Source organism: Pimephales promelas, chromosome 5 (assembly GCF_988280905.1).
Source record: "Pimephales promelas chromosome 5, fPimPro1.hap1.1, whole genome shotgun sequence".
In the NCBI taxonomy this organism is placed as follows: Eukaryota; Metazoa; Chordata; class Actinopteri; order Cypriniformes; family Leuciscidae; genus Pimephales; species Pimephales promelas.
The window spans coordinates 17,002,514-17,018,249 of record NC_142773.1 but is presented as its reverse complement, the minus strand read 5'-3'; the positions used below and the strand labels follow the sequence as shown (position 1 = coordinate 17,018,249).

General features: G+C 35.6%; 2 protein-coding genes across 2 annotated transcripts; one reads left to right on the top strand and one right to left on the bottom strand.

The window, feature by feature from the left end:
• Positions 1 to 1,110: 1,110 nt before the first annotated feature.
• LOC148981405 (uncharacterized) lies at positions 1,111 to 6,486 on the top strand. Its single transcript, XM_089131043.1, has 4 exons — positions 1,111 to 1,680; positions 2,624 to 2,862; positions 4,916 to 5,033; positions 6,122 to 6,486. The coding sequence occupies exons 1-4, from the start codon at positions 1,218 to 1,220 to the stop codon at positions 6,184 to 6,186; spliced, it is 885 nt and encodes a 294-aa protein (XP_088987169.1). The 5' UTR covers positions 1,111 to 1,217; the 3' UTR covers positions 6,187 to 6,486.
• Positions 6,487 to 6,948: 462 nt separating this feature from the next.
• ebna1bp2 (EBNA1 binding protein 2) lies at positions 6,949 to 14,765 on the bottom strand. Its single transcript, XM_039661222.2, has 9 exons — positions 14,549 to 14,765; positions 14,321 to 14,404; positions 13,427 to 13,599; positions 12,904 to 13,027; positions 12,017 to 12,106; positions 11,850 to 11,925; positions 10,724 to 10,811; positions 9,973 to 10,138; positions 6,949 to 7,301 (listed from the first exon to the last, which is right to left on the bottom strand). Exons 1-9 carry the CDS (start codon positions 14,621 to 14,623, stop codon positions 7,254 to 7,256), a joined length of 924 nt encoding a protein of 307 aa, XP_039517156.1. The 5' UTR covers positions 14,624 to 14,765; the 3' UTR covers positions 6,949 to 7,253.
• Between the last annotated feature and the right edge of the window lie 971 nt (positions 14,766 to 15,736).

Sequence of the window (15,736 nt, the reverse complement as noted above, 5' to 3'; positions counted from 1 at the left end):
CGTATTTTTAAGAGTGTTTGCTCATCTGCAATACGTCTATAGGACGTTTCCTGTCAGATGTCAAATAGATGTTTAGAAGATGTCAGTTTAACATGCATTCTAAATCATTACATCTTAAAGACATCTTCTAAACGTCTATTTGACATCTGACAGGAAATGTCCTATCCCAAAAAAATCCCATTGACTTGCATTATCTGAGCAATGAAGGCCGTAATACTTAATGCTGCCCACTAGAGGGGACGACAGGATAATAAATCTTTACTCTCTTTCCTTATTCGCATCAGTTTAAATGCATGAATTTCATTCATAAATAGGCCGGATGAGAATAAGTTTTACACAAGCTGTACAGTTAAAACTTGAACCCTACTTCAAAATTTGCCACTCTAGTTCATTTAAAGATATTGTTATTCACACTGGTTTTTGATTTTAATGTTTGTCCATCTGGAACTTTTACAAAGTATTTGTCATGAGCTCTATATTTAAGATGTACTAGCTGTTGATAAATCACTTTCATTTAGCTAATGTAGCCTAACAAGCCAATGTCAGGGCAAATGTCCTGCAAAGTTTAGCTAGGGTAGTTAAACACACCTAAACCAGCTAAGCAAGATCTTCAGAATATCTAGATGTCCAGGAAAATGTGTTGGAATTGATCGGAGCTGAACTCAGAACATGATCCTCCAGGCCAGGGATAAATGTGCAAAGTTGGGTGTCTGCATGCAGATTTACTACAATAGACATGAATCTAAAAAAAAAAAACGTTATAATGTTCTCACAACACATGCAAACAAAACTGCAATGTCTTTGAACTTTTGAAGATGCCTTTATCACATTTTTGTCTTTATCACATACCCTGCTTGAACCGTCAGATATTTTCAAGTAATAGGTTACACGTGCCCAATTGAATAATCCACATTAATCATATTTCAGTGATTTTTGTTGAATATAAAATGAAAAGCTTTCATTTTTGCCAGTTTGTCATAAATGTGCTTCTTTTGGTAAAAAAATGCAAGTCAAAAGTAACAGTCGCACCTGGCTTTAGGGGAATTCCCCCGAGTCTAGACAACCGAGCGTGAGAAAGTGTAGCCACTCAGCATCACGTGAATCGTTTGAGCCAAATTCAAGAGTTTGGAGGACACACCCCTTGCAAACGAAATTTATTTCAAATGTGACACATTTATTTCATATTTCAGTGATACTGAAATTCGTGGTGTTTGGCTATGGCAAATATTTCAGCACCGAATGATCGAATAACTGCCGGAAAAGCCGCGCGCAGTCCGAAGTGCGCGAGATGCCGTAACCACGGCTTCGTAGTGCTGCTAAAAGGCCATTCGGGAAAATGTCAGTTCAGGCAGTGCGTGTGCTGGAAGTGTGCTCTCATCAACGAACGGACAAAAATCCTGGCATCTCAGAGACGGATCAAATCCGTTCAGGGACACGAGTCACCGGCTATCGACCGTCCCGAGAAGACCGCTCTGTCTGACAGAAAAACGGGTAATACTTCAACTAAAGGAGTGAACGGCGAAACCGACGTCAGCGCTAGAAAGATTAATGCTATCAATGCGCCTGTTACTCGATACGGCACTAGTGATACAACGTACACTGACCTCCGCGGTCCCGTTATCTCGGGCGCGGTTTATGGTGATCTGAAGACACCCGCAGGACCGAGCGGCGTCATTGGAGGTTTGTGCCGTTTTAAAACCTTAATTTCTAATTAGTAATTATTTTATTTCAACTCTTACCATTTTTTTAACCTTCATGTTTAAATAGCCTAGTGCAGGTATGACGTCACTTCGCAGGCCAACCGCCAGCTCGCACCACACTGGTTCCTTCGACAAATCATGTTTTGTTTTTATCAAGCATACAATTGACATTACATCAAGCTACCCAAAATGCTTACTCGTTTCTGCATTTTGGCCTACAATACAAAGTAATGTTATACCTAACGTTACACCAGCACTCTATTTAACCACTAGGCTACACCGGCCAATGACTCTTGGGTACAGACTACAGCGTGTTTCTAATCTGTTATGTACACAAGTAAAACATTATATAATAGACCTGAATAATTGTAGGGAACATTAAGAATATGATTAAAAAGGGATCAGTATAGTTTACATTCCATGTACAATTCACATAATAGAAATCAAATAGAAATCAAATAAATCAAAATCTAATGAACCTTTCATGCATTGCAAATCCACTTGTATTTTTGAAAATAAATTCATAAATAGGCATTATTTACTTAAAAAAAAGAGATGGTTTGTAACCTACTCAGGGTTCATGCGTGTTCGTAAAGTGTATGTCTTAGGCTATATTCAGTTTGATCACATTTATGGTCAGAAAAGACAATTATATTTTTTAAACAAACAGGCATTGTCTCTATTAAGAAAAGATGATTGGCTGACTCTTTTAACTGTAAGGCAGGACTTCCAGTCTATTGGCTGTTTAGTCTCACCATTTAACTTTTATTTGCATAATATAGTTAAAATTAACTATTTTTTGTTACATGCCAAAACATTTTTAGAATACATCTTTTAAGCATTGAATGATGTGTGCAAATGTTTAAAAGTTATTTGAAAGCATAACCGAATGTTGTTTAGCCTACTACTGCATACATCCACAGATTCACCACCTTTTCCTGGAGAGTACATAATTAAAGAGGCATACCCTGGGCAAATGTATCCAGCAGAGATGTTCGCAATCCCTCTTCCCATGCACCCGCAGTACACGGACCGATACATGTTCCCGGCAGTGCTGGTGAGCCTGAGACCCCCTGCACCAGGAGCCTTCAGGGAACATGTTGGATATGTTCCATATCCACCAGGAGCGCTGTCTTATCCACCAGAGAGTCGGGAATTGCAGGTAAGTTTCACAGGCATGATTGTTCTGCAATGGTGCTCATGAAAATGCCTGTTACTTGGAGAAAGGCAACTTTGTCCATCATAATCACAATGTGAGAGTTATTTGTGAAAATTTGTGATGCGACTTAAGTTTTTTGGATACACTATAACATTTCTGAATGATCATGTGACTATATCCAATGAAAAAATGATATTTTAAATTGTAATATTTCACACTGTTTTAATGTATTTTTGATCAAATAATGCAGAGAGTTCCTTGGGGGCAGGGGCTCAAATGTAAAAAGGGGCATATATACTGTATAAATATATATATATATATATATATATATATATATATATATGAAGAGTTCAGATGCAAAAGCCTCTAAATGCCATTTGAAATTTTCTTCTAGAATGATCATTTATCAAGCTTGTATATTTAAGTTCAGTGATTTCACTTAAATTGCAATGATAATTACCTATTAATTGTTATTTAAGTGAAATTACTGAACTTAAACATACAAGTTTGATAAAAATCATCATTAAAGAAGAAAATTTCAAATGGCATTTAGAGGCTTTTGCATCTAAACTCTTCATATACCGTATATATAAATCCAGTATATAAATAGCCAACCGACCAAAAGTTTAGACACTAAAATTTTAAGCATTTATTTGATCTAAAATACAGAAAAAAACAGTAATATTGTGAAATAATAATTATTTGAAATTATATTAGAAATTATTGTTTTCTGTTATAATATACTTATAAACCTTTGATACTTTTTTCAGGATTCTTAGTTAAAAAATAGAACAGCATCTATTTAAAAATATAAATATTTTGAACCAATATATACTACCGTTCAAAAGTTTCAGGTCAGTAATTTTCTTTCTTTCTTTTAAAGAAATTAATACTTTTATTTAGCAAGGATGTGCTAATTTGATTTTAAAAAAGTGACAGTAAAGATTTAATTTTGTTCTATTTAACTTTTTATTCATCAATGAATCCTGAAAAAAAAATATGTAAAAAAAAACATTCAAATAGAAATACAGTAGTACTGTACTATTATACTATTTCAGCATAATTATCTATGCTAGCATAATTATGTTCACTGCACAATACACGGTGTATCAATTTACAAGTGACTTGAATAGCCTACTTACCATTAATGCTACTTTTGGTGCTGGTTTTGTGCAGTGCTTTGTAGTGAATTAACATCCTTTGAGTCAATGACGCAGATTCAGATCGCTTCATTAATGTAAATTCGTCTGTCCATGTTATTTTCAAATGATTTATAAATGACCTGAAAAAACAACAACAACAACAACAACAACAAAAAAAAAACACTCCACTTCACATTGTCCAATGAAATTTGAACTTATGCCAACATGAAGATTGGTCGGTGTATTATACATGACAAACAGACTGCAATGAATGATGTAATATTTTAAAATGTGATATATTGATTTTTAATTGAATCGACACACTAACGTTACCTTTTATTATTGAAAAAAAAAAGCTTAAAAAAAAATTGCCATCGAGCTATATAGGCCTGACATTACTGACTGAATACAGCATTGGTAAGAGACTTCTTTCAAAAACATTACCAACCACTAAGTTTGAATCATAGTGTAATATGAAAAAATATGATTTACTTACATATAACTTTTTAATCTCTTCACTCAAACTTTTGATCAAAGGGCTTTACTGTCACAAGAATACTTTGGCCTGCTCTCGCTTCTAAGAAAAAAGAGAAATTGTGTCTATTTCTTATTCCCCGTTATCTACAGTCGACTTACGCGAGAGGTAAAAAAAAAAAAAAAAGAAACAACAACCTTGAAACCCGAAAGCTAGTTTAACTCATTTGATGTCCTTTTTCTACTAACTTCATTTTCCATTATCTGCAGAAGGCAGTCCTGCAGCGTCAGGCTACAGCTGAATTAATTGAACATTTGGGAAGAGTGTAAATCAAGAGGAAGACCATGTTTATGAACATTCCTTTAACGTTTCACCAAACCCTGCTGTTGTATTTATGCTAAGTCTGACTGTCCTGTCCTTTTTTTTCCATGTTCCGCAGTATAGTCCGTACCTCCCGCATCCAGGGCTGAGAGACGAACGCTACCACCATTCACAGTGTCACATGAATGGAGAACAAGGAAAACCTGAGGTTCCTCCTCAAGCTGCAAGTGTCTCAGGTATTAAAAATTAAAACATGTATTACATTGTTGATTATTCTGATACTAAGAGAAAGGAAAAACATTCAAACTTAAAGAGGCCATATGATGCATTTAAATGTTTACCATTTCCTTTTAGCGTGTAATGTATCTGTGCACGTATAAGATCTGCAGTTACAAATCTCATAGTGTCCCACAGACCTCCCTAAAAGGCATATTCATATATTACTTCCTCAAACGTCTATGTCACAATGTGAAATATTAGCATAAAACTCACCCAAAGACATACGCAAAGAGACAGAGAAGACAAGACTTCTGTGAATTGAATTGTCGTCATCATGTCATGGAGACGCTGTGTTTAGATGCGAAAGCAAACCCTTTGTTTGGGCTTCTGAAATGGCTATTAACCCTGAAACCTGCAATTACAAGGGTTGTTACTTTTCCAACATACACCTGAGGTGTTTGACCAATCACACACCCAAGGTCAGCTGGCCAATCAAAGCACTCTAAGCTTTTCTAAAAGAGCTTTGTAGAAACTTGGATATAATCACAGCGTTTCAGACAGACTGGAAATCGAGGTGCAGCAATAATGTTCAGAATGGCATTAAAGCATGTTAACCTATTATTCCACACCCAATAAACAAAATAATGAACTTTTATAATAGCATCATGTGGCCCAATATTTTCTTCCATATCAATATATGACCAGTTGTTGGCTGCATGTATTACAACAAACTTAAATATCACTAATATTTGGTGGCTAAAATATTATGGATTATTTTGATGACAGTATGATACCTAGCATAACCTGAAATGATTGTTCAGCTGTATTTCAGTGTCTTGGTAGATGTACTGATTTTAAAAGCATTTTTTTTTCTCAAATATGATAGTCTAATCAGATTAAAAATTGTTCAGATAGATAAAGAAATACACTACATAATTTACAGATTAAAAAATACATAGCCTACATGTTGTAATACATTCAGCTGGTGTCGTTTTTTATTACGAAAGAGTTTATTTAGTGCCAGTGGCAAAAAACAACAAAAAAAGATCAAAACTTTCCTCTAGTTTTGTTTCATACCGATGTCCATTCTGCTTGCTCAATACAGAAAGTGGTAACCAGAAAACAGATGCCGTACCTGTTGAAAGTCTTTCCCCAAGGAACACACCCTGAAAAGATGAGTGAAGTTCATAAGATACAGCTGAAACCACTGCTGTCTTTGTTCCAGTAAAGGCAACAGTATTACATTTGTTTTTACACACATTTTTAGTCCATTATTGTATCAGTCTTGTGTTGTTGCAGTTTTTGACACTTACTTGACACCTATAATTCCAATTTATTAGATTGGAAAGTTGAATGTTAAAAGCAGTTATGCTTAGTATTTTTTATCTGTTGGCCTGTTGTTTAGGCCTTATGATGCAGTAATGACATTTAGGATGTTTTTCCCTAAATCTTAAAAAAATATTTAATGAATAAACTGTTCCGTTCTGAAGATTCACTGTCTTTCTGATTTTGTAAAACTCAACCAAAGCAGCTTTCGACTCTTAAATCAGTATTTTCTACTCTGCATCTCAGAGATCCTGTTCGTTGTCTTAAAAAAAAAAAGAGAGACATTAAGATTCCCGGGAGGAACATCTCGCTTCATTTGCTTATCTCAACCCAGACGGCACTGGAACGACACTGTCAGAATACAACCAGGACCAGTGGGCAGATAAACTAATTACAATCTCATGAATATTAATGTGCTCTTCTGGCACAGAGCATTGCTGAATGTGAAACTCAGATCCAGCGAGTGCCAGATTCAACTTTGTTCAGAATGTAAAGTAAGCAGTATGTTTACTCCCATTGCGAATACAAACATTAGTTCGAAAAGAGAGTACTTTACAGTCACTGTTTGTCTCTACAAGCAAAGAAAAAAACATTACAAGGGCAAAATAATGTAAATCTATGGTATACTTTTCAGATTTATTATGATCATAAATGTTTTCCAGTGGCTCCATCCTGAAAGGTTTTATTTGTGGTGTTAACATTAGTCTGCTAAATATAAACATAAAAAAAAAAAAATCTTCAGAAACGATTCCTATCAGGTAACGAAGTCTTTTGAAATATACAAAGGTGTTTGACGGGTAAAGAAAGAACAGAGCCCTGACTTCACCCAAGTAATAAAAATAAAGGAGATTAAAAAAAGTCCTTAATGGCGCAATCCATTTCAGTGAGAGCTACGGATGGGAAGATACAGCTCATTTGCGTGCCTTCATTTTTCTCCTTGTCTCCTTCCCTGGTCGTTTCTATATAAGAAAAGAACAGAAAGATGAAAACGTGGAGTCTTTAAAAAAATGTTACAACAAAACTATAGTAATTAGGCTACATCTACACTAAATCTGGATACATTTGAAAACTTATTTTTAGGGATGTCCCGATCCGATCCACGGCATCGGTATCGCGCCGATACCGGCCCAGAACGCTAGATCGGAGATCGGAGGGGAGAAAAAAATATGAGCGATATCCAGTTTAGCGGCGCAGCCTGTCACGTGATGATTGTTGTGTTTAAGCACACGCGCGCAGAGAATAACTCTCGCTTTTGCGCACGGATTCTAATGTAATCGGATGATTCCACCCACAAAAGCTGCATTTCAGTCTTTTCAGAAATTCATTGGCTATCAGAAAATAGCCTCATTTCATTCTCTATTGCAACTGGATAGATAAACTCACTCAAAGAGAGAGCGAAACTGGCGCGCGTAAAGTTTGAAGCGAAATTTACACGCGTGACGCGCGTCAGAATCAAAATCCGTTGGCGGTCATTGTTTTTATGTCGACCGAGCATTCATCAAGAGAGTTACCGCTCTGTATTTACTCTGGATAGCAGAACAGCGGCGTGGGGATCATCGTCGCCGTATATTTGTGTCCACCGGACCCTTCGGAGCCGAACCGTTTGGCGAGTTTCACCATTTGCTCGCTCTAGGAGCTGCGCTGGATGACGGCCGCTGTCAGCGGTACTTCCGCCTGTCACGCGCCCAGTTTGATGAGCTGTTGTCCCGCATCTGAGCGAGGATCACCCCCGCCCGGCCCCTCATCCATCTAATCTAGCTGTCATTTATTTTTGTTTTGATAATAAATAGAGCCAGCCTTCAAAAGTTATTAACCTGTCCTGTGATTTTTTTCTCTCTCTCACGTCCAGACACGAATTTATGCACATATGTTGATATATATATATATAGCGCGCTATGTATGTTATGCGCGCAGTATGTCTCGCTCTAGATTCCGGGAGATTTGAACTAATTTGCGGGCATCAGGGAGACGCTATCAATATGCGGGAGACTCCCGGAACTTCCGGGAGACTTGGGATGTCTGTCTTTACAACATAATACTATTTCTAGATATGGAATGAATAACATTCAATACAAAATGAACATGTCTCCATATAGAAATAATGTTTTAAGTGATGAAACATTTGCTTTGTTGTGCATAATCCCACCATGCATTTAGTCATATTAACAAAATAAATTTATTGAAGCATCCAGACACTTCACCACGTGAGCAAGCAGCTAGGCTCCTGATTGGTTAACGCGGCGCGAATTCACGCCAAAGTTCAGATTTTTCAACTCGGGCGGCAGACGCGAATTCGCGTCAAACGCGTGAATGCACAACGCTCAATTCGCACCATTCGCGCCAACTTGACGCGCGAATGAGGCGTATTCGCGTCTTCCGCGGCGCGCTCCACGCCTCATTCGCGCCGCAGGAATTTTTCTTGCATTGACTTAACATTGAAATCATTCGCGCCTGACGCCCTATTCGCGTCCGGTGTGAACGTAGCATTAGTGCGTCGAAGTTGTGATAGCGCTGTCGGCTAACGCGAAATGCTACTATTTACATTCCATGGATGTTTATTCATATATACAATTGTTTTGGACTAAAAATTTCTTCAAATTGGATTGTATGGACGCTTTACAGTGAAACCAAACCATTTTTGTTGGAATGTGGACTAACAGATGGCTAATTGGTGAGTTTCTTCCAGTTTGTGTTGGTTTGTTTTGGCTGTTGGTGGTCTGACAAAGAGACAGATTGTGCCCGCTGTGTTGATTGTATCTTAAAATGGTTTACGTCGTTCGAATCACGAGTTTCTCAGCTTTCCAAAGATATGTATTATGTTTACTTTTGTGTTTGTTTTGTTTTGTCTTTCACAAAGTTAAACCAATAAACCACCCTGTGGGCCGTATACGGCACGTCGGACCACGAAAAAAAAAATATCGGACTAATATCGGTATCGGCAAAAGCCAAAGGTGCGGCATCGGTATCGGAAGTGAAAAAGTGGTATCGGGACATCCCTACTTATTTTTCTTTTGTTTTTTCATCCACACAGAGACGTGTTTTTGTCCTGCGAAAAAGGAGCTTTTTATGGAAGCTAGTTTCCGCCACAGAAAAAAAAAAAGAAAAAATTTAATTGCGACTTTTTATCTTACAATTCTGACTTTTTTTCTCAGATTTGCGACTCACAACTCCAAATTGTAAAGTCAGAACTGTGTGATATTCTGAGAAAAACCATCATTCATTTTTGTTTTCGAAACTGGTCTTAACATTTTTAAAGTCTGTTACATACAAAGGTAGATTGGTTTAATTTTAATACACAACTAGCATAAATGAGTACATCTAAAGTAAAAGATCAAGTATGGTATACAAATTATTTAAAGTTATATGAACTCTCTTGTAAGTGTTAATATTACTACATATTATTCCTATTTCACTTTAATCAGTTTTTTGAGTGCATTCTGTTTGCATGCTTTTTTCAAGTAAGCTGTACTAATTGGATTTTACAGTGTAGGAAAAGAAAGATAACTGAGATGTTTACTTGTTTAACTGCTAGTGGGTCGGACTAGTTCTTAAAGGGATTTTCAAAAGTATCTGGATTAACAGATTCAGACTTAAAAAGAACAACAACAACAAAAAAAAAAAAACACTTACATTCTTCTTGCCTCCTTTGCCGCTTCTTTTCCCACCTTTCCCATGAGCCATTTTGGCCTTGAATCCTGAAACGTCGTCATGGCTGTCTTTGGTGTTCCATTTGGTGCCCTTCTTCTTGCCCCCAAAGCCAAACCTCTGATCCTTGTATTTCTTCTTAGCATTAGGACTAAAAACAGCAGGACAAACATTTAATATCAAGAAAAATAAATAATAGGGCTCAAGACTGACTATATTTAGTTTGAGGTCACACTGGTTGCCAGCACTATGTTTCCCAACTGATGAGAGCTACCATTTCTGTTGCATATGAGAAACAACAAACACCATTTGAGAAGCGCAGAGAATTCTACTTCTAGGGAGTAGCATTCAAATTCAGTGCAGAACTCCGCTACAAACCATATCAAATCTAACAGTGCTGACGTGGAAACCAGGAGAAACAATGTGCCATAAACTAAAAAGATACAGAAGTAGTCAAATGCTTTTACACTATACATTAAGGGAAACTCAAACACTTTCAAGTGCTTCAAAGTTAGTTCACTAAATTATAAAGGCCTGTCTCAAATACAAGCCGGTGCAGTTTGACGATTCGGGAAAATAAAAGCCTGGGCTATTATTTGACGTTTTACGGTAATGCCTCTCAGGTCTTTAAATCAGTTATCTGCAACCTGTTGAAAAACAACCTCAATATAGAGTTTTATAATTACAGCTGAATTATAATACTATTAAAAACAGCAAACATAGAGTCATTGCTTACTTTTTTTTGTTTATTTGCTTTTTTGCTGCTGGCCCTTTCGGTTTCGGATCTTGATCTCCTTCCAGGAATTCCAGTTTATCAGTCATTCCTGTAAGACAAACAATGAGGGACATTTTTCTCTACTACAATAAGGAATATAAAACCTTGCTCAGATAACCTTGGTAATAGAGCTGCGCGATATATCGAGTATTATATGATATATCGATATTTTTTTTGATACGGAATGAGGCAATACTGTTTATATCGATAGCCTACAGTAGTTTGCAGTGAAAGTAGCTACATAGTACAATTTATCCTAAACACGACAAGCTTAATTTAAGGGCTTCAAAATAACTGGTAAGATATAGTTAACAAATTTGAAGCAGCTTGTCCAGTCAGATGCTCTGACTACTGACTGACAGATAAATACTTGCGCTGTTTAATTAATACGTTCGAGATGTGGTGCTTTCCTCAGTGCTCAACTTACATTTCACAGGTATATTCTCCATCTGTAAATGTTAGAAAGTGAAACAAATGTCCATTTCACTGTCAGGAGAGGACGAGCTTCTGCAAGTGAATCTCTGCTAAAATTCAAGCTTTCATAAACGAGCGCCACCGCGTGCATGCGCGTCAAATAGACGGAGCACAATAGAATAGTACTATGTACTATAATACGCAATAACTGACTAAAATAAACATATTGCTAAAATATTTGTTGGAGTCAATAAATGTGCCATATATGGAATTTTAAACCTAACAAGTATATTTTTATGAAATTGACCATTATAATAGGGAAATCAAATACATGCTATTATAATTCGATTGTGCTTTTGGTTTTTATTTTCATTTTAGGTCAAATTAAAATCTTTTTGCACACATATTGCATAGCCTAAATTCACTATATTATTTTCCATATCCTTCAATATCAACATTGTTTGTAAGATATCATTGGGCAGAATGTGAAAAAAAAAAACATTTTGTTTTAAATAAATGCAGATTTTCTTTATCCAAATAGACAAAGATATACATTTTATATATTGTATATCACCATTTAACCAAAAGATATAATTTTTTGGCCACATCACCCAGCCCTACTTGGTAATGATATGTGCTAAAGTGAAAACATGTTGCTGTGATGAAAATGTACCTTTCTGATATTTCTTCACAGCTGTCAGCATTGCTTTCTTCTGTTTCTGCCTGTTCTGAATCACCTGTGTTTGAACCTGTTAGAGCCAGAGATTTAAAGAAAATATGATATATCTGTTCAGCACCCAGTAATAAACCCTAAAAACAATTTAGGGAGAAAAACCTGACCTTTTTGCCATATTTCCTCTGTTCTCTGAGCTTCTTGGCCTTTTCTGACTTCTCCATCGCAGCTTGCTTAATGAGCAGCGTTTTCCTAACCTGTAACAAACAAACAAGAACATAAAAAAGTGAATTTTAATTCATCCGTCTTGGATGAAGATTTGTGTCCCATGTTGCCATTATTATCTACTCAATGTTGGGGGTCTAAGATTTTTAAAATGTTTTTAAATGATTAATGCTTTAAAGGTGTCTGTTGCTCATCTAGGCTGCATTTATTTGATCAAAAATACAGTAAAACTGAAATAATACATTTTCCAATCATTTTTCTATCTATCCATATGATGATTTGATGCTTGTTTCTTATCGTCAATGTTGAAAACTTAATAGTTTTGTGGAAACAGTAGCTATGCTTCCATGCAAAGTTGCTAATTGGAATTTAGCTCATTCGCAAATAAAGTTCTGTTTCCATCCTGTGTTCAAGAGAACAAAATTATCACAAAAACACTTATTAAAAAATGGATTGCAGTTTCCATCAAGCATTTCCAAAATAAGCATAAAAAGGTGGATGGAAATATGGCTACTGATACATTTCTTTCAGGGTTCTTTGATGAATAGAAGGCTAATTGATTTGAAATAGATATATTTTGCAACATTATGTCTACTATCATGTCAATTTAATGCATCCTTGTTGAAAAAATGGATTAATTTCTATCAACAACAAAAAAAATTCTTACTGACCCACGAATGGTAGCATATCATTTGTTTTTTTAAAGCTTGTCTATAGGATTGAGAGACTGTGGGCTCTCCTACTCCCATTGTGCAGTGGACAAAACATTTCTATAAAGCAGAGGTGCCAAGTCAAGTCAACAGAGCAACAGTTGTGCTCATGCTCTTACCTTCTGCATGTGCTGATCGCTCTTGGCCATCTCTGCAAAGTAATCATCTGGTCGCTTGGTAGGAATCTTGAACTTATGCAGCTTTGGCAGCGCCAATAAAACAGTTGCTTGGGCCTGTCTGTAGCTGTAACGCAACAGTTATAAGGAGAGTTCACCCAAAAGTAAAAAAATGCACCCTCATATAGTTCCAAAGACTTTCATTAATATTCGACAACAAATGAAGATATTTTTAATGAAATCTGAGAGCTTTCTGTCCCTCCATTGACAGCTACACAACTGACACTGATGCTTCAAAACGTTTAAAAACTAATCCACATGAATTGAGCAGTTTAGTTTCTTATTTTCCTAAAGAAACAGGATCACTTTATATGATGAACAGATTTAATTTAGGCTTTTATTCACATATATAAATTGATCTGTGAACATGAACAAAAGCTCTAATGAAACTGATTGACACACTAGAACAAACCACATTGGTTCAAACGTGCAGCGTCCTTGTTCTACATGACCAAGTTACACTTACAAATACATCTCCCTCTGAAAGTCATCCTCTGCATTGATCTCTTCACCACCTTCTGGGTGTGCTTTGCCCTCTGCTTTTGCTATGAGGTCAACAGCTGGGAGGTTGGTGAGGTCAAGTCTTTCAGGCCAGGGCAAGCTCTTCTTAAACTCAGCGAGGCATTTCTTCAAACCCTCCTAAATGAAAAACAATGATTATGGATTAGATTTCAACAAATCAAAATTCATATACTAAGCCTATCTGCACGATAATGTCATATTTGATAGACTAACATTTTTAGCAAGTAAAAGGCCTTTTAGTATCATTCTAAAAATGTCCACCTGCAGGTCATAGAAAACGTATCTTTTAGCTGTGAAATATTTAAAGATTTTTATAAAGTAAACAAGAAAAAACATGTCTTGTTACTGTCATACTTCAATATTAAGATTCACTGGACTAATTCAACTTCGGTAGGGATGCACCAATATGAAAATTTTGGCCAATACCGGTATGGGAATTATTTATATGTCAAAGCCAATAAACGATATATTGTCCAATAAATCTAAATATATTTTTTATATGATTCTTGAGAGCTTGATTACAAAAACAAAAGTCTCACAATTAAAAGCCATGTCCAAAGCACACAATTATAACGTTCTCATAATTTTATGCAGCCTATATAGCACATGTATGATTAAGAGCCATCATACTGTATGAGCAATAAAAGCCCGATTTATCAAATATGATACAAAACCTAAAAAAAAATTACTTGTTTATATTCTTTCTACAATCTAAAGATTTGGTAAACAGTTCCATTTAAATATTTTACATGGTATCATCATACAAATTATGTGAGTTATTAAGTGTTGGTCATAAATAAGGGATGTGGATGTGTAAAAGCAGCTATGGTCAACTCACCACATTGTTAACGGCTTTCTTTGGCTCATCCAGAGGAATATTCATTCCAGGTTTAAGCAAACCCTTGGCGAAAGCTTCTTGCAGCTGATCAAAGAAAATTAGATGACAAAAATGTGTATTAAAATACGTACATGTATACACTTTAATTCTTCACGACTGGTTGTGTTGTTAATTCGTCGCATGAAATCGTGTTCTGAAGTAAAACTGCCTAATGCACTATATTCTCACCTCGTCGTCTGATAACTCCTCATCGTCTTCGTCAGAATCAAGCCCCAACTGGGGATCCTCATCTATTTCTACCATTATCAAATAATATAGAAATGAAATTAGACAAATAAATAAAACAACAGAGGACTTCACAGCATCCAAACGCTTCACGTGTGGACACTGCTGCTTCTTGTTGGTGTGCGGAATATTATAATCCTGACGGAAACAGAAAACGAAAAAGAATGGTTCCGCTGCTGGGGTACTTACTTTTTTCGTATTTATGGTAAGTTTATGGCACACGTGCATCATTTTTAAGTTTATATTAATATTTGTACGTTTTTATAAGTTTATATTAATATATGTATAAGTTTATAATGACTATATGTGATATATGTTTATATTAATATGTATATATAATATAAATGACAAAATGTCAGGAGCCCCCTCAGTGTTCAGGTCAAATAGGTCAGGGGACGTCTACTCCAAACCCCATGTGCAAAACCATCATTATGTGAACAAATAGCCAAATGTTATATTTAATATATATATATTAAATATAATATAACATATATATTTATATTATATTATAATATAATATTACAGATATATTTAATATATATGTTATATATATATATATATATATATATATATATATATATATATATAAAGAATGGAATCATAGAATCATAATACATGTATAAAATGCATGTGTGTAAGCATTTTAAGTGATAAAATAAATCCATCTTGAAAGTTGCTTATGAACGCAGTTGCTCTACTTTCAATAGGGCGAATTCAAGTAAAATGAGCCACTTGATGCTAAACATGTAATTTATACTTGTCTTTATTAGGCTACTTTTGTAAACTTTAAGCTCCCGCTTTGATATTTTAATTGAATTCAGTTCATATAATGTGTTATTAAAATAACAATACTCTAAAAAAAATATTTCTGTTATCTCTAACACTTTAAATTAACTGTAACTCTGTCCATATAAAGCTTTCATGCTAAAGGCCATTTAAATTATAAATTCTTCTGATTCCTTTTCACGTCATGATTTCTGGTGCTTTCGTGCGTTGTATGGGTGCCATCATGTGGTCTTAATTGAGAACTGCAGCTGCGTTTTGATCATCTTAAAACATGACAAAACCATTCTTACTTCGAAATAGTAAATTGGTTATAAATATTCGTTTAAAAAAATCTCGTTACAGAGT